Source organism: Periplaneta americana, chromosome 11, assembly GCF_040183065.1.
Source record: "Periplaneta americana isolate PAMFEO1 chromosome 11, P.americana_PAMFEO1_priV1, whole genome shotgun sequence".
In the NCBI taxonomy this organism is placed as follows: Eukaryota; Metazoa; Arthropoda; class Insecta; order Blattodea; family Blattidae; genus Periplaneta; species Periplaneta americana.
Window position 1 is genome coordinate 126999818 of NC_091127.1, and position 26683 is coordinate 127026500.

General features: G+C 35.6%; 1 protein-coding gene across 4 annotated transcripts in view; it reads left to right on the top strand.

Annotated features, from left to right (window-relative positions):
* The first annotated feature begins 14253 nt into the window (after positions 1 to 14253).
* Positions 14254 to 26683, top strand: part of Sbf (SET domain binding factor) — a 125196-nt gene continuing 112766 nt past the window's right edge. For all 4 annotated transcript variants that reach the window (XM_069840023.1, XM_069840024.1, XM_069840026.1 and 1 more), the window contains exons 1-3: positions 14254 to 14388; positions 14628 to 14713; positions 14807 to 14962. In XM_069840023.1, coding sequence (XP_069696124.1) covers positions 14334 to 14388; positions 14628 to 14713; positions 14807 to 14962 — 297 coding nt within the window. In that variant the 5' untranslated portion in view covers positions 14254 to 14333. The remainder of the gene's footprint in view (positions 14389 to 14627; positions 14714 to 14806; positions 14963 to 26683) is intronic.

Genomic DNA, 26683 nt, shown 5'->3' on the forward strand with positions numbered 1-26683 from the left:
TGTACCTATCTTTTCCAGAGGAAATTTGTAAAATAGTACATAGGCTTACTACTCCATACACTCTCAAATATTTAACCGCGGCTTTATGCAACAATACAGAAATTATACATACAAGTATAAATGCAACCTAAGGACTAGAAGTTTATATTATTTTAACCACTTCCCTGATTAACCCGAGTTAACTCGGGTTGCTAACTTCCGTCAAAATTTATTAACCCGAGTTAACTCGTGTGAGTCCCATTTTCGCTGCTAAGGATTATTATCCCGAATATATACGTTTCCATAATTTCATTAACCTTTTCCTGACTAGATGGCTACAGACGTTAGTGACATTGCTACATCTGGTGGTGGGATTCCTACGTTTGGTATACGATATCTGAAGGCAGGAAGACACCCTTTGTCTATCGAATGCTAGTCATTCGTAAGATTTTCGAAATATACACCCCGAATGTCCTATCAGGAAAATGGTCCAACCCACTTCGGCTTACAGACATTTTCCAGAAGTTATTCCACGAACTCTGAAGAAGAACAACTCAACCAGACAGGATTTCATGTGTAGTATTGCGAGAGACTCAAAATACAAACAAATTCGACACAAGAGCAGATACTACTGTCCGGAATGCAATGTGCCATTGTGCGTAATACCCTGCTTTCGAGTCTATCACACGACAAGCTACATTTAACGCCTTGATAAGAGCACTGGTATTGTATCTTATAAATTAATCCATAAAAAAACATAAGTTGGTAAATAGTTAAGGAGAAAATCAAAGTGGGACAACTACCAGAGCTGGAATCAAGGTGCACGAGATAACTCGGGATAATAATTCAGGTATGAATGTAGGCTATGTCTATTTTATAGTGATTTTTATAGGTATGTAAGAAAATTAGTTATGTACAGTGATTCTGTAATATTAAATGACCTCTATACAAAAATAAAAAATATGATTATTTGTTTTTTACAAAATTGGTAAAATGTATAGTAAGGCAAGAGGTTAAAACATTGCTACACGTATGCAGCAATATAGAAATTATACATTTAAATGCAACTAAAGGACTAGAAGTTTATATTGTTTTAAAACATTGCTACACGTATGCAACAGTGCAGAAATTATATATAATGCAACCTAAGGACTAGAACTTTATATTTTAAAATATTGTTACACGTATGCAACAATACAAAAATTATACATATAAATGCAACCGAAGGACTAGAAGTTTATATTATTTTAAAACATTGCTACACGTATGCAGGGATACAGAAATTATACATACATAAATGCAATCTAATGACTAGAAGTTTATATTTTAAAACAATGCTACACGTAACTTCAAAATTAAATTTCGCTACTTGTAGAGCTTAAAATCAGTTCGTTTTGCTAACAACAAGTATTGCATAAGCATGCTGTGTCAGTTTTTTCTGCAGTCTGCAGATCACTGCCGGAAGAGTCAGATGTTCGAAGCTAACAGAGAAAGCGTTAAATGTTGATTGTCTTCTATTGCCGAGTACTTGACAGCTCACTCACGTGAGTCACGAACTATCTCGGCTCAGTGTTATTTAACTTTCAGTAGTAGTAGTAATAGCAGTAGTAGTAGTAGTAGCAGTAGCAGTGTTAGTAGTAGTATTGGTAGTAATAATAATATTTTAATTAACAGCGCATTAAACTGCAGAGGTTATGCAGCATAAATTCAACTTGGGCGAGAAACGGCCGAAAAATGATGCCTGGAGACCTTATTTAGGTGCCGTAGATATACGTAAACCTTTCCTTTGAGATTTGAAAGTAACTTCCTAGGACAGGTTACTAGTTTATTGCTAAATAATTCTGTAATAGGGTTACAGTTTCAAACCCTGCACCGATTTTGAATACAGCATTTTCTCTGTATATATGGAACGGTTATACGACAGTGCTCAGTCGTCAGTGTCTCGTTAGGATATCGATGGCCTTAAGGTGAAAGATCGTAACCCTCAGAAATTGAGAAATTGATATTTTCACGCCATACTATTGGTTTATGGCCATTCTACGTGTAACTATTTCTTAATTGGTTTATTTTACGACGATTTTATCAACTTCAATCGTTATCTTACGTCTGATTGAGATGAAAGTGATAATGACAGCGAAATGAGTCCACGGTCCAACGCCGAAAGTTACCCAGCATTTTCTCTTAATGGGCTGAAGGAAAACCCTGGAGAAACCTCAAGCAGGTAACTTCTCCCAGTCAGTATTTGAACCCGGCCCGCTCGTTTATGGTTAGGCATTCTAACGGTCACTCGACAGAGCTGGACTTCTACGTGTATGTAAAAGGATTTAACCCTCAGACAGTTTATTATTTTTGGCTCAGTTAACAGTTCTTAGAATTTGTAACTCTCACTCATTTAATATGGTGCTCGGGGTAGCGTCGCAATTAAAGCATAACGCTACAAAAAGACGATCGTGGGTTCGATTCCTGATGGGATCATGGATTTTTTGCATTGATCTAATCCTTCCAGCCGCACTATGGCCCTGGGGTCTACTCAGCCTCTAACAGAAATGAGTACCATGGATATTTCTTTGGGGGTAAAAGTGGCGGGCACGTAGGACTGATATCCCTACTGTCATTTTAAATACCGATTCTCTGCAAAGGTGGAAGCCTTAAGGCCCATTCACAATGAAAATTAAACATAACCGTAACATAAACACAGAAGTTTGCGGCCAGGTTACCAAGTGGGATCATTCACAATGATTCACATAAGCATTGACATAAACATTACCGTAAGACGTTAACATGAAAGTTTGCAAACTCCAAACTTTCATGCTTATGCTTACGTGATTTGCAAACAGAACACAATCGTGGAGCGCTGAAGTATACGACAAAATATGAGGAAATGGCGTCGTTGTTATGTTTCCATGGTTACCAAGTATGTTTGCTGTTATGTTTATGTTCCCATTGTGAATGATGGTATGACTTCTTGATTTTACTGTAACGTTAAGTTAACGCTTACGTTATGTTTAATTTTCATTGTGAATGAGCCTTTAACTTTTCGCCACCCTCTGGATCGATTTGGCCTGTCATGGAGTTGACTTTATTTTACTCATTTAATATGTAACTTGGTAAAATACTGTATTACTCTCGGTGTTGGATAAATTGGGTCACAGCATTTTACCGAATCTTGATTTTTATTAATAATGACAATGAGGTTACACTGTGAAATCGTGTGGTTTACTTATTCGAAATAAATAAATAATACGATTTTTAGCTCTCCTGAAAATGTTTTAAACTGAGGGTTACGAACTTTCACCTTAATACCGTCGATACAAAAACAGGTTTTACCGCGAAAAAAGCTAGATTGATAGTTGGATGGAACAGGTTATGTATCACGCATCACCACCCGTTAGCAAGACATGAAAAGGAGACACTCAGCTGAAATTAAATTTTTGCGAAGAACCGCAAGGACATAAACTAAACGAAGAAGTTTAGAGGAAACAAAAGTAGAATCTGCAGACAAATTTCATGAATGGATAGGCAATAATACAAGAATAACTCTTCTGCTAACAAAGTGCAGGGACATCATTTTATTTTTATTTCAATTTTTATTGTACCTGAGTTTTTTAATGTACTTCACTCCCATCCCTTCTACTGACGTATACCAACTTGAACACTAAATAGCCACTTGACTCTACACACAGACAAGTCTATTAATGCACTAATAATGTTATTTCTCTGTTTCAGGGTCATCACGTTATTGGCAGCATAGATGCATTGTTCTTATTGTAAACAATTTTTTATGTACCTTTAATGTATTTGTACTTTGAATAATGATTAAACCAAAACCTCCCACCTGAACATATTCCGACCCCACTATAGCCAATTGGCTTGTCGTCAGCACGACATCTCATCCTGCTCTAGGTTTTTCCGTGGTTTCCCTTGAGCAATAAGACAAATGTCGGGATGAGCCCTAAAAGAAATGGGCCACGGATCACTTCCCTTCCCCCACTCTTTCTCTTCTATCACAAAGAACTTGCTAATTTCTTAGATAACAACCCTGTATTATGATAATAGGGGAAAATAAATATATTGTAAGTTCACAGGGCTAACGGCTTCGAAGCTGGGTACCTGGTTCTAATGAAGTGCACTGGTAGCAATCTAAAACATGGGGGCATGAGATAGTTACTCTGCCTGCCATTAAAATTCACTTCAACTAAATCCCCAAGATAAAAAAAAAAATCCCTTCTACTAATGAAGTTCCAACTGTCCCTCACACAGAACCAAGGTCGCATATAGTACTGAGTTAGTGAGTATAGTACGTTTCAGAAATATGTTCGCATTTTCCAGTGACGAAAGAGCTTTCAAAATTGAATCATATTTTTGCACAGGTATTTTTGCCTACGTCGCATCCCGACTTCCCCCACCTACTTTTACTCGCCCCTCTGTAAAGCTAGTGGCTGGGCTATCTTGGCTCTTTTCCGAAAACATTAATTTCTGTTGTAATATTATACAACTGTTTAAAATAACTTAAATAAAAGGGCCTCGTTAAGTAATTAACTGTCATGTGATTTCCCCTCTTTTTACGATCCTGCGACATAACTACTTGAACGGACAGTAGATAGCATGTCTGAGTAATTTTATCTTTTCGGATCGGGCAGAAGTGAAGATTGAATTTACAGCACGTAAGGTACTCTTTTATAGACTAGGTACAGAATTAGTTCAGCATGAGTTACTAGTACGAAGGACGAAACTGGTAATTGGAATTAGATGAAATAGTCTATAGTGCGATAATATGCACAAAAAACTGAAGCCTGTATCGAAATGAACGGCCACCATTTTCAAAAATGTGTTTAAATATCCATATTATGATTATTTTTCTATTTAACTTCATTCTCTACATTGTACGCTAATGTGCTGTAGACAGTATAATATACACTGCATAATGAATACGTTCGCATGGATAACTCAGTTCGTGAGTAAAAACACTTATTGTTAATACTGTACTGTATTTTGATTAAACAAAAACCTAATGAAAATTGTCAAACTCAAACTTGCGACATTTCCTAGTTTACGTAAATGGACGAACTATTTTTCTCCCCTCCTATACCTAGTAAAGTGATTTGTTTGTATTTTACGTCAGTATCATCGAACTCCGTTCGTGGAAGGGGTAGCAAACGGTGTTTTCTGTTTTCAACCGTTAATCCAAAGGTATAGCCAGGTTAATATTAAAAATATTAGTAAAAATAAAATGATGTCCCTGTACAAGCTACAAAGCCTTCGAGACTTGGAAGACCATTAAAATGTGTTTTGGATGAGGCCGAAATAAATCTATTTAGGCCTAATTCATGATGGATAAAGAAGGAGAATAAATCCACGATACGGACCCACTTATCAGAAATAAACTCTGGGTATTCAAACGAGTTCTAAAACTTAACATTTCTGATGTTTCGGAACTACATATACAGTATTTTCCAGTTTTCTGGAGTAGCCAAATATATTGAACCCAACAGGAAGGCACCTCCTGATCATACATATCCGACCTGATTATGAAGCCTGCATGTAGTTCCGAAATGTTGAAAATATTAAGTTTCAGGACCTGATGGAATACCCAAAAGTCTATTTCTGATGACGTGACCACATTCACGTGAAGGTCTAAAAACGCATATGAATCACATTCCACTTCCCACCCGAAGAAAATTATGCTAAGGATTTTATCATATTTTTAAATGCATCACTCTCGACCGGATTTGAATCAAGAAATCTCGGTAAACTCGAGACTACCGAATAATATAGTGATAGATAGATTTATTGATATTAGTTCACAAAAGTACAAACTTAATAATTTAAAAAATTATCTATATACAAAAGAAGTTATACATAATAAATATACAATTTCTTAAATTAATTTATTTATCGCAAATCTACCGAATAATATAACGACACCCACTTTCAATTTTTAAACTTTTTACGTGTACGTCGGTAGATATTGCTTGCACATACGAGTAGAAGGCTGTGAACAAACAGATGATTGAATATACATTGGCTATATCATTCCTTCATGTAGCACGCATGAGTGAATCCAGAACTGTGTATAGAGTGGGAGGATAATATTAAACTGGATTTGAGGAAGGTGGGATATGAATGTAGAGACTAGATTAATCTTGCTCAGGATAGAGACAGATGGCGGGCTTATGTAAGGACGGCAATGAACCTCCGGGTTCCTTAAAAGCCATAAGTAAGTAAGTAAATAAGTAAGTAAGTATATCTTTCCTTTACTTATCTCATCTTTATTTATTTTAGTAATATATAGGGACATCATTTTATTTTTACTTCAATTTTTATTGTACCTGAGTTTTTTAATGTACTTCACTCCCACCCCCTCTACTAGTAAACTTCCAACCGATCTCCACACAGAACCAAGACCGCGTGTGCAATACTGAGTTAGTGAGTATAGTACGTTCCAGAAATATGTTCGCGTTTTCCAGTGACGAAAGAGCTTTCAATATTGAATCATATTTTCTCACAGGTACTGTCGTCCGTTTGCCTACGTCGCATCCCAGTTTCCCACATCTGCTTCTGTTCGTCCCTCTGTAAAGTCTAGTATCTGGGCTGTCTTAACTCTTTTCTGAAAACATTAATTTCTGTTAGGAATTGGACGTCTATGTAATATTATACAACTGTTTAAAATAACTTAAATAAAAGGTCCTCGTTAAGTAATTAACTATCATATGATTTCCCCCCTTTTCTACGATCCTGCCACAAAACCACTTGAACAGACAGTAGATAGCATTTCTGAGTAATTTTATCTTTTCGGATCGGACAGAAGTAAAGATTAAATTTACAGTACGTAAGGTACTCTTTTATAGAGTAGGTACAGAATTATTTCAACATGAGTTACTTGTACGAAGGACGAAACTGGTAATTGGAATTAGGTACAATAGTCTATAGTGCGATAATATGCACAAAAGAACTGAAGCCTGTATCGAAATGAACGGCCACCATTTTCAAAAATGTGTTTATATATCCATATTATGATTATTTTTCAATTTAACTTCATTCTGTATATTGTACGCTAATGTGCTGTAACAGTACAATATACACTGCATAATTAATACGTCCGAATGGACAGCTCAATTCATGAGTAAAAACACTAAGTGTTAATACAGTACTGTATTTTGATTAAATAAAAACCTAATGAAAATTATCAAACTCAAAATTGCGATATTTCCTAGTTTACATAACTGGAATAACTACTTTCCTTCCTTCCTATACCTAGTAAAGTGATTTGTATTTTACGCCAGTAACATCGAACTTCCAGTCTTGGAAGGAGGAGCAAGCGGTGTTTCCGGTTCTAGACCTTTAATCCAAAGATATAGCCAGATTAATATTAAAAATATTAGTAAAAATAAAATGTTGTCTCTGTATTTTACCAGTAGCTGCGAAGAGAGTAATGAGCGATCTAAGCATAGGATGTTTTCTTTACTTAGCTTCAATCATGAAAAAAGTAAATACTTACATAATTACAATAAGTGTATAACTTGGTAGATAAGTTCTCAGCCAAACGCGCAAAGGGAAGACACTCTTTTCCACTGACAGCTACTGGGGAGGTGATGTCATAATGGTCTACTGCGCATACCAATGTTTGGCTAAGGTACAGCTTTTCAGCTGTACTTCATAGCATCTATTTTTCTTCCTCTTCCGATTAAACTCACAGTAAATATACCGCTTTCGACCAGATTTCAACTCATGGTGTTCCTACTTAAATTCAGATGTAAGCACGAAAATCACCAGACCATCGAGGATGACAATTACTGAATATGTATAATGAGAAATGGCATTAGGACACAACGAGCTCGATTGCTATACAAATAAATAATTATTTTTTCTGTCTTTTATACTGAAATAAGTAATTAATTATCTATAGCTAGTAATGTCACAAGAGTTGTGAGATTTTCCGATAAATCCACCAGCGAAGCCAGTGGATTTATTTGGGAAATCTTAGACCTCGACTGACATTTTATTAGGACTATTTCGTGAATAAAATAAAAATATAAATAATATATCCCTAAAATTCGCTCACGAAATGTTAATAATTATGGTATATTTATGAGTAGTTAACCTATTAAGATACTGTAAAGTCAAAATAGATGAATAACGATTACTGCAATAAAGAAATGGAATGTTATTCAGTGATGCCAATTAAGAAAAGCGAAATACAGGTTTAAAAATGTTAATTACATGTACTCGTACTTCGCTTTTCTCTTGTTATTATAACAGAAATACGTTTTCATTATTTGCTGAAATTATAATTTAATTTAAACATTTTACAGTATAATTACAAATAATCTGATTAATACATTAATTAAACGAACAATTGTTATGAAGGAGTGTCATTTTCTTTAGATACAATGGACATGGGATTAGAAGATGAAGATGTAGATGTGATAGTAGGATTTCGCACTTTATTTAGTACAATGGATTCATGCTCATCGATTTACGTGGAAACAGTTGGCAACACTGACTAAACAAAAGAACGACCATGCGATAAATTGATAGTGATAAATCGAGCAGCAGAAATTATCGCGATGTATGACTGTGATTGGTTGGAATTCAAAATTTCATTACACTTCATTGGCCGAAAATGGAATGGCGTCATATAAACGAAATAGTCAATCAAGTTTCCGATAAGTTTTTGTGAATTAAACGTAACTTTTAATGATTTTAAGTTGTTTTGAGTATCACTAAACCAATTTTTGTATTTAAAAATCCATCATTAGATTATAAATATTGAAAATAGATTGAGGTGCACCGATAGTCAGGTTAGAACATTGGCTTTCCACGACAGAGACCCGGGTTCACAAATAACGTCAATTACTGAAATATAATGAAAACATGCGCTGTCACAATTACATTTCATTCCTTAGCATTACATAATCCAGGCTAATGTGTTCCATCTTACAAGTTTTCTCTCTAACAATATAATTCTTTACCAGTAAAATGGCCAAATAGAAGATCTCATATTCGATATCTGTGCAAATAAAACAAACAAGAACACTGTGCAGCCTGTAAGTTGAATGTAAATGGAACGTGCTGTATTAATAACGCACCAGCGAGCTCTCTGTGTGCAGTGCATTAACTTGAAAGGCGGAGAAGTAAAATTGATTTAACTGTCCAGAAACCAAATCCAATAAACGCTATGAAGTGATATACTCTTTGGATGCCGCTGTGACGTTTTCACTAAGTTTATGGAAGCAATACAGTTATATCATGTTGCCTAGCAACCGCTTTAGAGACACTTCATACCTTCCATTTGTCGATTTCATTTCGTGAACAGACTATGATTAAATCAACCTATTTGTCTACGTTCCGACATAAAAACTATATTTTTACATGTTTTCAGTTAGAAATTTTTAAATAAATTATACTATTTATTTATCTATTTATTTTCCTATTTATCTATTTCTTCATGTATTTATTTATGTATTTATTATTATCTATTTATTAATAATTACTTATCTGCTTACTTAATTATTTATTTATCTATTTACTTATTTATATATATATATATATTTGTTTCTTTGTTTTTATTTCTTTATTTATTTACCTGTCCACACCTGTAGAGTAACGGCCAACGCGTCTGGCCGCGAAACCAGGTGCCCTGGGTTCGATTCCCGGTCGAGGCAAGTTACTTGGTTGAGGTTTTTTCCGGTGTTTTCCCTCAACCCAATATGAGAAAATGCTGAGTAACTTTCGGTGCTGGACCCCGCTCTCATTTCACCGGCATTATCACCTTCACCTCATTCAGACGGTAAATAACCAAGTTGTTGATAAAGCGTCGTAATATAACCTACTAAAAAAATTATTTACCTAATTAGTAATGCACTAATATATTTTGTATATGATCAAAAAAATAACTAAACTTATATGCATATTACAAAAACAATGTAGAACATAAATTAACAAGTTTCATGATGAAAACAACAGAGTGCTGCATTGGAGTTAAATCGCTCGCTTGAACTCGGTCGAGTGTCGCACCCTCGAGTGAGATACGATCGGTCGTGATACGCTCGTAATAAATAGAAGCACAGTACAAGGTCATCTCACCGACATGTCTTATCTTGTATGGAAGGCGACAGATAAGATACACATGTTTTGCTCACACGGTAAAAATAAGACTTTATTTTCTGCGTTTATGACAAACGTTTAATGGAACAGTCAATGGAACGCACCAAAGAGGAACGTGAAGTTATAAATAAAATAGTATGAAAAACTTCGATACACAGCTATTATTGCTAATTAATAATAATTCAATATTTGATTTACCACATATATATATAATATGATAGGTCCATACATAGTATTCCGCTTATATACTGCGACAATGTAGAAACGTTTTATAAAATATTATTGATATAGCAGTAGATTAATAACAATATTAGTACAGCGATAACGTCACAGAAAATATAATAAAACTAATAATCATGCTGCACAACTATTACAGACGCAAAGATTGATACACTTATTATTATTATTATTATTATTATTATTATTATTATTATTATTATTATTATTATTGCTATAAAACTTTATACAGTTCTTGCATTATCGTGATTGTGTTCTCCGTTTATAATAATTACATTTACATTCAATAACATCTATCAGATGTGGCAAAAACAAAATCACTCCTGTGTAGAAAAAAAAAAACCTTTACCTACAACATTTATATTACATTTGAAAGCAAGTTTTGTAGTTGTACTATGGAGAGGTTAGTTAAACACTGCAAAGTTTTGAAATGATAAACATCTATGATGTTACTACACAGTTCATCACTGTAACAAAAACGAATGTCTAACGCTCGGCTTATGCCGTTCGAGGATTTATCGCTCGTGACAATTTTACCCATCATGCATGTGCGCTACCTATCGGATAATGCTATGAACTACTTGGCGCTCGAGCGAAAACGTCCGATGCAGACCTCTGGAAAACAATATAATAATATCTGCCCTAAACCTAAAATAATAACATATATTGAGCTCGATATTAAATAATTAATTACTAGCAAACAAGAGAGAAATATCTGCTTTCCGCAGGGCAGTGCATCCGTTCTTGATAGAATGAGATGTTCGCGTCATTATTTGGTTGTTCGTCAATTTTCGATGAGACGTTCTCTGTTGTCTTAGGGTGAGGACCGACGCCGTGTTACCCCTAAGTCTCGAGTGCACCATATTTTCGTATAACATCAGAATTTATTAAATTACATGGTGGAAGTGAACAGTGCTGGAAGGATTGAACCAGAGACATGGAAAGTGATAATGGATGGAATGAGGGAAAAAATGGATATACTAGTAAATGAGATCAGTAAGGGATGGGTGTGAGGGCATAAGAAATAAGATGAATGTTTCGAAACCTAGTAAAAGGAAATAGTGTTAATATAGTAAAGAGTAAAGGGGAATAGTGTTAATATAGTAAAGAGTATAGGGGAATAGTGTTGATATTGTAAAGAATAAAGGATAATAGCATTAATATAGTAAATAATAAAGGGTAATAGTGTTAATATAGTAAAGAGTACAGTATGTAGGCCTAGTTGTGGAGTAATTGTAGGCTGCTTTGAAAACGTAAAAGAGGATACTGTCTCCATATCTATAAATAAAACGCCAAACTTTCAATAAACCTGGACATTTGTTTATCGTAACTAGTTTTTACCCATGCACAATTTTATTATTATTATTATTATTATTATTATTATTATTATTATTATTATTATTATTATTATTATTATTATTATTGTATGTGACTCTATCAGGAACACGATCGTAAGGTACCGTACTATTAAAATATATGTAACACAAAGTGCGGAATAAGGCCATGTTTTAATATAGACAGCAGAGTTTTTTACAAAAAATGTAGCCTACATAGCAGTCTTTTCTACTTCAGGTGAGAGAAATGTTGCTCCCATATTTTTAACACGAATTTGTTATATAATAATGAATTGTTTTAAAATTTCAGTCAATAACTTATCAATTAATACAGAAAACAATCTTAACCTCAATATGACTTTAAAAAAAAAAACAAATTTGTTGGTTTCTTTATAATGTCACATTCATTTGTTTCCCCTTTATTTTTTATCACTGCTGGCTGGATTCCAAACTACTTTGTTTTAAGCAAGTAATTTCAGTCATCCAAGGCCTACTGTAATTAATGACGTCACCGTATTAACAGAAAGTGTGGTCAGATTTCTCGAATGTCACGTTAAAAGTTTTGAATAGCAATAGAAGGAAATTTATGTAGCACGTATGGGTGAATCCAGAAATGCATATAGATTGTTAGTTTGAAGGCTGGAGGGGAAAAAGACCTTTGGAGAGGCCAAGACGAGATGGGAGGATGCTATTAAAATGGATTGGAGGGAGGTGAAATATGATTGTAGAGACTGGATTAATTTTTCTCGGGATGGGGACCGATGGTGGGCTTATGTGAGGGCGGCAATGAACCTCCGGGTTCCTTAAAAACCATAAGTAAATAGGTAAGTAATAGAAGGAAATTTAAGTTTTACAATTTAGGCCTATTGTATATTGTAATTTAAGTGATTATGATTATATGCCATTAAATTTTAATGATATCGTAAATAGCGTAGTGTTCCGTATTTTGCTCCACTGAACCATACAACGGAAGACTTGTCTGACACTTTCCATGCAGGTCGACTATTGAATACGCCCACTCCTTCTCCTTCCAACAAACACCATTTCGTACTTCATCTTCTAATTTCTGTTGTCAAATATGGAATCGTGCTTTAAAATTTATCGGTATTTCAATAATTATCCATTTGTTAAAGTTATCAAAAATTGAAATATGTAGGCCTAAAAGAAATGTGACTTTCACTAAATCTCATGCATCTCCTTTTCGAGGTATGACGTTGTTAGATATCAATCTATTTCAAATTTGAGCAAAATATAATTAGTAATCCCAACTATGATACACTCAAAATATTGATAAATAAAATTAATATATATAAATCTAAATGCAGATTAATAACAATATAGAACTTTTCGGTTTTATATTATACTTATGCTTTCATGGGCTGGCATTAGAATGAGGTCACAGTCTACTATATACAGTCACGAAGCTTGAGTTTTGAGGGTGCTAGAAACAATAGACTGTGACGGTACTATTTTGCATTGCCTGTAATGAGGCGATATTAGCGATCCTAGTGGTGAGCAACTATCTAATGTTTGCATATTTACTACGTATTGAGCTTCGCGACTGTATACTAGACTGTGATGAGGTGGTGTGTTTAGCGTTCACCTCTGGGGAAACCCTGATTGGGTACTAACTGAACAGGCAGCAGAGTGGATCCTGAGGCCGTTCTGGAAATTTGATAACGATGAAAATTCTACAGCGCCAGGGACTTTTCAGTGTCCAGTCCATAGCCAGTTGCTCAACCTGCTGTGTTACCCCAGCCGCCGAAGGGAACAAGGCAAGATTTATATGGTAACATAAATGCTAACCTCCACACCTGTGAAGTAACGGTTAGCGCGGAACCAGGTGGCCCGGATTCGATTCCCGGTCGGGGTAAGTTACCTGGTTGAGGTTTTTTCCGGGGTTTTTCCTCAACCCAATATGAACAAATGCTGATAACTTTTGGTGCTGGGCACCGGATTCATTTCACCGGCATTATCACCTTCATCTCATCCAGACGCTAAATAACCTAAGCTGTTGATAAAGCGTCGTAAAATAACTTACTAATTTACTATATGCCAACCTAGTGGTATTCAATCTGTTTTGCTAGTGTACCCCCAAAATGCCTTTTTTTTTACCTTCGTATCCCCAAATTACATTGCAATAATTATATAAGAAACAAAAGACTATGATTCATGTCGTATGCAAAATAAATTATTATTATTATTATTATTATTATTATTATTATTATTATTATTATTATTATTATTATTATTAATGAATTATGTGAAATGTAAAAAAAAAAAAAAATAGTCGCGTACCTACCCCGGAACGCGTGTCATAGATTGAATACCACTGTGCAAGCCTACGTACTGTGAGGGTATGTATCGTGACAACAATTTAAATTTACCGCCATTGGGTGCATTCAAAGTCTTGGGTGTTACCCCAATATAACATATGTAAGTTCATTATTTTCACATGCAAACATTAATATTAATGATTTTGTCTCATTTGCTCCTCAATTTCCACTTGTTCACCCTCCGTTAGGACCAAAGAGTATAAACCATGCAATATAACGACTGGCACTGGCGGAAGGAAGTAGCGATCCGTTGGGCCTTGAGAAAATGGGAAAGATGGCAGCCGTATGGAGATAGCTAAGTTGAATCAATGCATCATAATTGCCAAATTTATTCCCTGCGATGTCACGGTTGGCAGATTACTTCGTAATAGTAGGCTACGACCATGAGAAAGAAAGTAAGTAAATAAGAAGCCGAACTCTTTTATTCTAATTATGTTGTCAAAATTGTGAGTGCTGTCAGACTTATTTTAGGACTGTCTATTTCAGCATGTAAGGTGGTTTGAACGAAAGGGATGGTCACTTTACCGTGACAACTGAGTGAAGACAGGTGTTACAGTGTCAAATGACAGTGACTTAAAAGTGTGGCTATTTGTTTAGTAACAATTATATTTCGATATCGTCTATTCTCTTGTAGGAAGCGGGATAAGCAGTGGAATTATCTTGCAGAGATTCCCAGAAAAGGACTGGAGTGATACACCATTCATTGAAGGCATAGAATGGGTAAATAACATTACTACATTGTTAAATTATCAAAGTGAGTGATTCTCATGCGAGAGTGTGAATTAGAATGTGATCTGTTTATGTTTCATATAGTTTTGTCAGCCACAAGGATGGGCCCTGTCAACAGAACGTCAGGAACCAAGGTTCTTCGTGTCTGTTTTGACAGATATCGATGCAAACAGGCATTACTGTGCTTGTTTGTGTTTCAACGAAACGGTTGCCATCACACCCAGCAAACCTGTCGACGAGGTAATGCATAAAATTTGAATGTAATTTAAAGTTAGTCTATTCTTAGGCGGACTTACATAATGCTTCTTTTAAGTTTTGTGAAGTGTGAAATTTATATAGTTAAGTTCAATAATTTCAGATGTTTTGAATTTCACACTGAAATAGACCTAATCTATTGTAGACCTACCAGAATTTAGACCTTAGAATTGATATTGTATTGGAGCATTCATAAGAGAATGGGCACTAATTGAGCTAAAATGTGAATGTGTTACTCTTTGAAGAAAATTAACCTACGAGTACATTTTAGGAGAAAAGAGAGTTGGTTGACTTCCGCCAATTTTGAAATAAAAAATGGCCGAATTTCTAAGCGATTTTTTGTGAAGATGCACTTTAAAACTTAAGCATTGTAGGCCTATTGTTTAGCTAATTGTACAGATATGTGGCAAATTATCTATGAAATGACACGTCCAACGTAATGCGAGTGCAAACGTTCTGCTTTCTAGTCATTGAAACGATTGTAGTCATATGAAACACGATGCGATGTAATGTGAAGAACGCAGAACTGTTATTAATTCAATACCCACTGAAAAACACTCAACTAGAGCACATAATACCAGAGCCTTATTTACAATTTCAGAGGCCCGGAGCTTAATTTTCTTTATCAATCAGTCAATCAATCAATCATCTTAATGTATCCAGTTGTTTGCAGACAACATGAAGTCCACGATAGTCCACTGTAGTTTATTCAGTTTTTGAGAAATGAGGGGTATTTTGATCGGTGTTCATTATAGATGCCTGTTGCTAGTAGCCAGAGGCACCTTCTCATATAATATGATAACTAGGCCTATCTTATTTTATTTAAATTGCCACCTGTCTCCTTTCACCATGGATTTATTTCACAAAGGTTTTTATTAATTCTCTATTTTGAGGAGAATAATTAAAAATAAAGTGGTCCCATAAGGTATCAGTGATTGTGTGTGGCCACAAGACAGGTCAAAGCTGGTTGCATTGGTTGTAGTACTGATACTATCTCTTGTTTCCTCTAGTGCAGTAATTCAGGAGTTTAGAAGGAATGTTCATTTTTCCTAAATTATGATTTAGGCTTATACGAAAAAAAAAAAAAACAAAAAAAAAAAGAGCTGTGTCGGATTGTCATCTCTGTATGCCAAAATCTTCATTTGTCTGTGTTAAAACATTCTTAACTTTTTGGAACTGGAGGTCTCTATGAGTAAAGGAGTTACTGCTAGCCCAGATCATATGTGTAACAGATATGTCGGGATTATAGGCTTTGAGGTTAACAACTTTTGTCAGGTTTACTACGCTGCCATCTAGTTGTTACATAAGGAGTCACGTCATAATACCCATTTGAATTGCATTAGCGACTGTGCTGCCATCTCGTGTTCGTTTACGGTGGACGGGTGGCGATCCTGGCGGTTGTTCTCTTCAAAGTGCTGCCGATTTTAATGTAGCGAGGAGTTATCTGTTACATATATGATCTAGGCTGCTAGTAACATATGAACGAACATACATGCTCAGTGATCAGCGTTGTTTTTCCTGTTGTTGAAATTCAATAGCTTTCCATTTTCTTTTAATGGCTCCTAACTCAAATATGTTTGGAATTCCATTTTTAATTATGGACATTGCTACAAAAAAACTTCAACAGTACCACTACACACGGATAATGGTTCTATACCAACAGAAATTAGATAAATTGCAAGGAATACAAGCACTAGGCACTTGGTGTAACACTCAATACAATGAAAACTGAATTCATAATTTATTATTTAAATAGGCCTATTGTTACAATTTGAATAAACTGTACATGGTATACCTAACCTGTCACTAAAATCCTAAACTAACCGCACCTAGTCTAACCTAACACTAAAATCCTAAACTAACCTAACCTGCCACTAAAATCCTAAACTAACATAACCTGACACTAAAATTCGAAACAAACCTAACCTGTCACTAAAATTCTAACCTAACCAAACCTGTCACTAAAATCCTTAAGCTAACCTAACCTAATTTGTCACTAAAATCTTAAACTAACCTAACCTGTCACTAAAATCATGAACTAATCTAACCTAACCTGTCACTGAAATCCTAAACTAACCTAACTTGTCACAAAAATTCTAAACTAAGCTAACCTAACTTAATCTCTCACTAAAATCCTAAACTAACCTAACCTAAACTGTCACTAAAATCCTAAACTAACCCAACTTATCCTGTCACTAAAATCCTAAGCTAACCAAACCTAACCTAACCCGTCGCTAAAATCCTAAACTAACCTACCTAACCTGTGACGAAAACCCTAACCTAACCTGTGACTAAAATCCTAAACTAACCTGGTGATCGGGCAACAAAACAGTAATCAGTCACTTGTCACTAAAATCCTAACCTAACCTAATACTAAAATCCTAAACTAACCTAACCTGTTACTAAAAATCCTAAACTAAACTAATCTAATCTGTCACAAATCCTAAACTAACCTAACCTGTCATAGATAATTACGCAAGGCAAAATAAAAGTCTAAACTAACCTTACCTGCCATAACACTCCATTTTCTTACCTCTACACACTTTCCTCGGGTATAAAAATCAATCCGTGATCATTGACTCCTCTACATTTGCTACATTTGTCTCATCTCACTTCCTTATTGTTTGGTAGTAGGAAAACTTAATTGCAAAATCGTACATTATAAGAAATATCTTGGTTGACAATCTCGAACGACTGAAAAATGTGTTATTTGCAGCAGACAGTATAAACGTTCCATAAACCTCATGCTTGGCGCATTTTTTTTTTTTTTTTTTTTTTTAGAAATAAATAAACCGTATTTGACTGTCCTGCAAAATTGAGGATACAGCAATTTTCACAAATTGGAGACTCCATATTTGTGGGAAACAAACCTTTCTCTTGGCATCACAGTTGCGCTCCATTTTCAGTATTAACAATGCTCAACTTAGGAAGATTAAGACAACCACCTGCAGCAGCCATTTCGATAGCTACGAATGTATATTTTCAAATAGTCGCTCACATTACAAACTAGCGCGAAATGTTGGTAATGTCTCGTAAGTTATGTTGATATGACATGTAAGACAGCTGAAGGTGCAGGAAGAGAAGTCTCTCAAGCCTCATTAAACTATCTAATGTAATAGGCCTACATACAGGAAGTATTCTGCCTTTTCTCTGATGTTTTTATTTTGAAAATAAGTAATAATTTCTAAATATTACACAGAAAGAGCAGAATTAAAAGTGATTTTTCTAAACGGTATAGACAGAAATAGAATGAAAAGATATTTGGTCTATAGACCAATGACACAAATTTTGAACTAGGTCTTACTTACTTTTTTAAGGAACCCGCAGTTCATTGCCCCCTCACATAAGCCTGCATTGATCCCTATCCTGTGCAAGATTAATCCAGTCTCTATCATTATATCCCACCTCCCTCAAATCCATTTTAATATTATCCTCCCATCTACGTCACGTCCTCCCCAAAGGTATTTTTCCCTCCACCCTCCCAACTAACACTATATGCATTTCTGGATTTGCCCATACGTGCTACATGCCCTGCCCATCTCAAACATCTGGATTTAATGTTCCTAATTATGTCGGGTAAAGCATACAATGCGTGCAATTCTACATTGTGTAACTTTCTCCATTCTGCAGTAACTTCATCCCTTTTAGCTCCAAATATTTTCCTAAGAACCTTATTCTCAACACCCTTAATATCTGTTCCTCTCTCAAAGTGCGAGTTCAAGTTTCACAACCATACAGAACAACTTGTAATATAACTGTTTTATAAATTCTAACTTTCAGACTTTTTGGACAGCAGACTAGATGACAAAAGCTTCTCAACAGAATAATAACAGGCATTTCTCATATTTATTCTGCGTTTAATTTTCTCCCAAGTGCCATTTATATTTGTTACTGTATTTCCAAGATATTTGATTTTTCCACCTCTTCGAAAGATAAATCTCAGTTTTTATATTTCCATTTCGTAGAATATTCTGGTTACGAGAACTAGGTTGAACTAGGTCTAGTAAGAGAAAATAACTCAAAATGCTTGAAATACTTTAACAGAAATTTCTCATTGAGAATCTAAAGTAGTCCATCAAACATAGTTGACCTGCATTTCAGAATTTTTTTTGTAAGATATCCTTACTGATCATTAAGACTTCACAAGTGATAACATTTCTGAAAAAACGAGCATTGAGGTAGTTCCGATGATTTTGGAAGTGAAAATGGTGGAATTTGTAAAGGATTTCTTGTGGAGGTGGTATTCAGAAGTTAAGGATTATATAGGGAAATATTTCAAGTAAAATAAATTGTTCGGAAATGTAGTAAATTACATGAAGTGAGAGGTGTGTGGTAATGGAAGTGCAAACGTGATTTCTAGTGAAGGAAAGGAAGGTAGGGACATAAAACACACGATACAATGTAATGTGAAGAACGTAAAACTTGTATTAATTCAATAACCAGTGGAATACAGTGAAACACAACAAATAATAATGAAATAGACACAAAATTCCTATATTGTAACTTCATTTACGTGTCGGCCATTACACGACATCACTAAACCAAAATCATCAGGGTTAGAAAATCCTGTAGATAACCTGTGAAGTGAAATTGTAACTGAGTAGTGAAATATTAACTCTTGATAGTTATATGCACAACTTGTGCATGTTTCCGTTTATTTAAAATCCTGTAGATATTCATATATGCAAGGCATAATGAAAACCTAAACTAACCTAACCTGTCACAGATTCGTATATGCAAGACATAAAAAAACCCTAAACTAACCTAACCTGTCACAGATTCGTGTGTGCAAGGCATAGCCCGAGTGTACTCTAGCTTGAAACTTTCATAATGTCACCAAAGTTATGTTGGTATTACAGAAGACACAGCTGAAGATCTGGAAGCAATGTGAGGAGGAAACTATTTCAGCGCTCGTTTAACCACATTTCTTCTATTACATTTCATAACACACAATTTGGAGATCTGTATTTGCAAGACGAATATGTTCCTTGACATGTGTAAATGTCGGGTATTTATTTACTTTAGCAATATCATACTTCTCTCTTATTTATGGAAGTAATTGAACAAGCGGTGGACGACATACAGTAATAAATAACAGGGTATGTGAACATTGTGAATGGTCAGTGAAAGTAAATAGAAGCAGTTTTATTTTTATTTGCGGCTAATATTATACACCACCAAAAAGCAAAATGAGAAAGTGTCATAGTACACATTCACTTCCCCCCCCCCCTCTCCCCTCGCAGCAGTAAGAGAGGCAGCAAGGGCCTTGTATTTATTTATTTATTCGAATGACAGGTACATAGATAACTTATCTTTGATCTAAACACAACCTCAAGATTAAAACAATTTACTTGATACAACTGAAAATGAGGAGCATCGTTTTAAAACGTATTATGTCCAACTTACAGTTTTTTACATGACTGACTGAATTACTTGTAAACTAACAAGTTTTCAAAACACTGCACAAAACCATTTTGAAGTACTTGTTTCACAGTTTACAAATATGACGACTTGGAACCATCAGACTTCACAGCATGAAAGATAAATAAATAGAAAGTAACAAATTTAATTTTGTCCACTGTTGGACTTAATACGTTTTGAAACGATGCTCCTCAAATTAAATCTAATAAAGGAACTAAACAAAATCCTCAAAGAACTAAAAATTAAGAACTAAACAGAGGCATGAGGCTTCTTGCTTCCCGGTATCTGGCACATTCTGTCAGTGATTTTAGAGCTGGGCAGCATTGGAGATGATCCTTATTCATCGCTTCTTGAAGGTTACAAAGGGTACAGGTTGGATGTTGATAAATACCGAAATGGTGGAGATGCTGCGCCAAGCAGTCATGTCCAGTTGCAAGGCAGAAATGGGCGACTGCCAATCTTCTTGGTCTGTTAGGTATTGATAGAAGGTCCCTTCTCCAATGTTTGCCATATGTTTTTTCTGCAATCTCATGGGAGTGGATGTTGTGGGCAACTTCTTTGATGTATAATTTTATTGCTTGGAAGGGTGTTGGTTTAGGAGATGTTTGTAAAATTTTAGCACCTTTTTTTGCCAAGGCATCGGCCTGCTCATTGCCAAATAAGTTGCAGTGTCCGGGGACCCACTGTACTGTCTTCACGCTACGAGTTGGCGCGGGGAGTAGATAGGCGGGACGGGGGAACTTTACATTACACTCTAACCTGAAAACTTCGTCCACTTACTTGGCTACACGGGAACGTAGTCAGACATCAAAGATTCCGCATCTTCGGTGCTGTCGCTATGACTATCATTATCACATTTTTCAAAATTTCTGGAGTATGATCTGTCCATGATAATCGTCTGTTTATGTTCCAGCCGTGTATATTAATTCGAATCTCTCAACAAAGCCATTAGCCCCACCGCCCCCATCCTGATGAACAACAATGAGTGTTCTCGTCACATTTACGGTAGTCAAAACTCCCGTAACATTTTTATCGTGTCAGAACTTGGGAAACGTTAAATTGGTAGGCCTATCTATCTGCATTTCGTCCAGATACAAAATCGGTTTTTCCACTTTCCTAAGCTTTCTTATTTGCTGTAGATATCTTCACGTATTCTAATTTACAGTGTTTTCCTCAATTTTTTTTTTTTTTTGCTGCTGCACACTTCTTCCACCTGAAATCCGTTTTCTTCAGTATTCGTCTTAATGTTGTCTTTCATTTCAAATCAATTTTCTCTTGTAAAAGGGTAGACGTTTGTTGCAGCTTGGTACTATTTTTTTACTTGTTATTTAACGACACTGTAATAACTACTAGCTTCTTCAGTGTCGATTGAATTGATGATGGCGAGATGGTATTTGACGAAATGAAATCAAGGATTCGCCATAGATTACCTGACATTCGCCTTCCGCTTGGGAAAACCTCGGGGAAAAAACCCAACCAGGTAGTCAGCGCAAACGGGAATCGAACTCACTCCCGAGCACAACTGCAGATCAGCAGGCAAATGCGCTACCTCCTGAGCTACGCCGGTGGCCCTCTTTCTTTTTCAAATAAAAATTCTCAATTATATCTTTTTTGTCAATCTCCGGTCGAAGACATTTACATTTTTTTTCTCCCTCAGGTGTCGATAACGCACTATCTTCTGTGCAGTCTTCCATTTCATTCCTTATACGCTGTATTGTTCTTGTGGATAGATTAGAGTATTTTTCTACCTTTGCTGTAGGTTTCGTAAGAGGAATGCAAAGGCACTGTTGTTCTTGTTCTTCATCACAGAATTATTTTGCACTTCTAATAATATTCCTTTCTTCGCTATAGATTGCCAATCCTTGTTTCCTCTTTGTCGACATATTTACAATAAACAAAAAACTGCTATAAACCTAAATAACAGTATACAATAACGTAAATTCTATTAACTATATTATTATCAACACTATTAACACGAAAAGCAAAGGATAACTAAAGCAATACAAGATTTGTGGTATACTGAAAACAATTGTCTTGTTGAAACTAATAAAACACTACAGTAAAAAACCCCTATTATTTTCACAAAGTCGCAAAGATTCATAGACACGTGCAGTAGATGTTTGTGAAACAGGAATATTGCAGTGAACAGCGCAGTGCGCATGCGCGACTGTTTCCCCTCCGCCCCGTCTAAGTACTTCAGCCGCCTTCTCCTGGTGTGACAACAGTAGTACCACGATTTTGTGTTTTGCTTCTAATAGTTGTATGGCATTTTGACAGTCTTGGATTGATGAAGACTCAGGGTCTGAGGAACCTACAGATTCTGTGGCTGCTTTGGAGTCACACAGGATGACGACATTCTTGAATTTAGTTTGATGACATATCAGTTGAGTTAAGGCTACCGTGATAGCTTCAATTTCACCGTCATAAGCTGATCTATGGGTGCCTACCACTGTATAGAAAGCAGGGCCTTGTATAACAGGAGTGAATATACATGCCTTTCAGTGTTTAAACCAGACGTCCTGGCAAACTTGCAATTGAGGACCGTTTTTGCAAAACTTGCTAATTGAAAAAAACTACATTTTACAAGAGAGACAAAACACTATAGTAAGCAAGTTTTGCTGTATCTCTCACTTATAGCAGAAAGCAAGTTTTGAAAAAACAATCACACTTTGACACACTACAATGAACAAAAATAACCCAATTTTACTAAGACGCCTTGAACATCATGTAGAGGCCTGCCTTATGATAACGAATCCATCAAAATCTCAATTTTGCAAATTTTGTAGTTAGCAAGTTTTGCAAAAACGGTCCTCAATTAGAACTTATTCGTCTTGTGTGTGACAGAAAACTGAAACAACAATACAAGAAGAGTGATATACTTTCCATATACCTATCACTTAATCTCTCCTGCTTCCCTCAGTTACGTAACTTTGCTGCAGGAATTAAATATTAGGAAGTACATACACATGTGAACAGTTTTCCAGAATTAATCTCAATGAAACTAAACAGACATCCCGTTTGACAATCATCTCACGTCCATAATGAGACTTGCTAAAAGATTTTTTTTTAATCTAATGACATGCATATTGATGTGCAGCCGTTTATGTTTTTGCCTACTTTTCAAATCTAACTTTGTTGCAAACAAACCGCACCCTACTGAAGAAACATCAACTTAATTGTCCTTCATTTATAGCTAACCTTAATTTATAGCTGGAAAAAATTTGTGTCCTAAATAAACTTTCTGTTTTAAATAATAACAGTTCATAAGAATTACCATGTTAATTTAAAGTAAGTTGTGTACTGACTATCGAAAGGTCAGTTTATGTTATCAATTTTATTATAATGTTTCTTGCATAGAAGGAAATTTAAGCGGCTTCTTGTAGAGCATTTTCAAATAATAGCCATTGCCCTAGAAAGTAGAATGCAAACCAAATGGAAGACAGATATAAGTGGACAAAGAAACAAATAGTGAGGATGGAACAGGCTTCAAAGCTGTACCCTGAAATTTGTTTGGAATTCACATGCAACATTTTCTTCATCAACCAAGTTTTGATTGCATTTAGTTTGAATAATGGGGCATGCGGTTTTACAGTGTCTCCATTTGTCGTCAATTAGGACATTTCTGAAGTCCTACTTTTTAATGCAACCCTCTACAAAGAATTCATAATAATTTCATGGATAATAGATGAAAACAATAAACAGAGTGGAATTTGAACATGGAAAATAAACAGTCAATTAATTTTTCATGCAGCCCTCTCGTTCAGGGGCAGTGTTCTTATATCTACCATAAACCTACATCTCTGGATCTCAGGTTTTTATGTTTCCCATGAAAAAAGTTGTCCCATGCTGTAACTTCGTGGCCTAAGGCATCTCCATGGAATGAATGCTGGTTCGAGTCCTCATGGAGAAGGGCTCGTGAAATTTTGGCTAGTCTATGGGACTGGTGCCTACCCACCATCGTGATGAATTTGGAGAGCTATGCGAGGAAGTGAAATCCAGTTTAAAAAACCAGTTATAATAGCTGGGGGGGATCATCATGCTGACTAGATGTTATCCCATATTGGTTGGATGATCGTTCACCGCTTTTGGGGCATGTGGAGATGAAGCTGGTCTGGTTTGTCCTTCATGGGTTGTCACGCCATGGATTACTATTACATGAAGTAAGTTACACTAAGAGTAATTATTTTCATGCTTAAAACTACGGTAATTTCTTTGTGCAGGTTTGAACATGAATGAAAATGATTTAACCATCGAGAATTCTTTATCATTATCTCCTCTCATGACTTATAATTTGTTAGTGATAGATTTAATTGTAGTTATTCTCTCGTTTCTTGGTTCATATTATCTAGTCTTGAACATTACTAGTTCTAAAAGATTATCTCTGAGAACTATAGACTTGCCCCATTTTTGTATTTCACTATCTGATATAATTCATAACCGTATAGGAGAGTATATATGACCTTCTTGTTACTTCATTCGACTCCCAATAATTCACATACGGTTAATTCATTTTTCAGATCATTTGCAATACTTATTTGGGGAGAGGGGGTGAAATAACATCAGTTCCGTTTTTACTCCATTTACTTTCTCTCCCTACCTCTTAAGAAATTTGCGATCTAAACCCAGAAAAAAAATTTTAAATCCTCTTACTTACTTACAAATGGCTTTTAAGGAACCCGAAGGTTCATTGCCGCCCTCACATAAGCCCGCCATCGGTCCCTATCCTGTGCAAGATTAAGCCAGTCTCTATCATCATACCCCACCTCCCTCAAATCCATTTTAATATTATCCTCCCATCTACGTCTCGGCCTCCCTAAAGGTCTTTTTCCCTCCGGTCTCCCAACTAACACTCTATATGCATTTCTGGATTCGCCCATACGTGCTACATGCCCTGCCCATCTCAAACGTCTGGATTTCAAGTTCCTAATTATGTCAGGTGAAGAATACAATGCGTGCAGTTCTGTGTTGTGTAACTTTCTCCATTCTCCTGTAACTTCATCCCACTTAGCCCCAAATATTTTCCTAAGCACCTTATTCTCAAACACCCTTAACCTATGTTCCTCTCTCAGAGTGAGAGTCCAAGTTTCACAGCCATATAGAAGAACCGGTAATATAACTGTTTTATAAATTCTAACTTTCAGATTTTTGGACAGCAGACTGGATGATAAGAGCTTCTCAACCGAATAATAACACGCATTTCCCATATTTATTCTGTGTTTAATTTCCTCCCGAGTGTCATTTAGATTTGTTACTGTTGCTCCAAGATATTTGAATTTTTCCACCTCTTCAAAGGATAAATCTCCAATATTTATATTTCCATTTCGTACAATATTCCCGTCACGAGACATAATCATATACTTTGTCTTTTTGGGATTTACTTCCAAACCGATCGCTTTACTTGCTTCAAGTAAAATTTCCGTGTTTTCCCTAATCGTTTGTGGATTTTCTCCTAACATATTCACGTCATCTGCATAGACAAGAAGCTGATGTAACCCGTTCAATTCCAAACCCTGCCTGTTATCCTGAACTTTCCTAATGGCATATTCTAAAGCGAAGATAAAAAGTAAAGGTGATAGTGCATCTCCCTGCTTTAGCCTGCAGTGAATTGGAAAAGCATCAGATAGAAACTGACCTATACGGACTCTGCTGTATGTTTCACTGAGACACATTTTAATTAATCGAACTAGTTTCTTGGGAATACCAAATTCAATAAGAATATCATATAATACTTCCCTCTTAACCGAGTCATATGCCTTTTTGAAATCTATGAATAACTGATGTACTGTACCCTTATACTCCCATTTTTTCTCCAATATCTGTCGAATACAAAAAATCTGATCAATAGTCGATCTATTATGCCGAAAACCGCACTGATGATCCCCAATAATTTCATCTACGTACGGAGTTAATCTTCTCAAAAGAATATTGGACAAAATTTTGTACGACGTCAACAAAAGTGATATTCCTCGAAAGTTACCACAGTTGGTTTTGTCCCCCTTTTTAAAAATAGGTACAATTATGGACTCCTTCCATTGTTCTGGTACAATTTCCTTTTCCCAAATAGCAAGTACAAGTTTATAAATTTCGCTATATAATGCACTTCCACCCTCTTGTATTAATTCTGCTGGAATTTGATCGATACCTGGAGACTTGTACTTTCTCAGATTTTCTATCGCAATTTCGACTTCTGAAAGCGTGGGTTCGGGTATAAATGGCTCAGCAGTTTGTATTTCAATTTCGTCCCGATCATTTCTATTTGGCCTATGTACATTTAGTAGCTGCGCA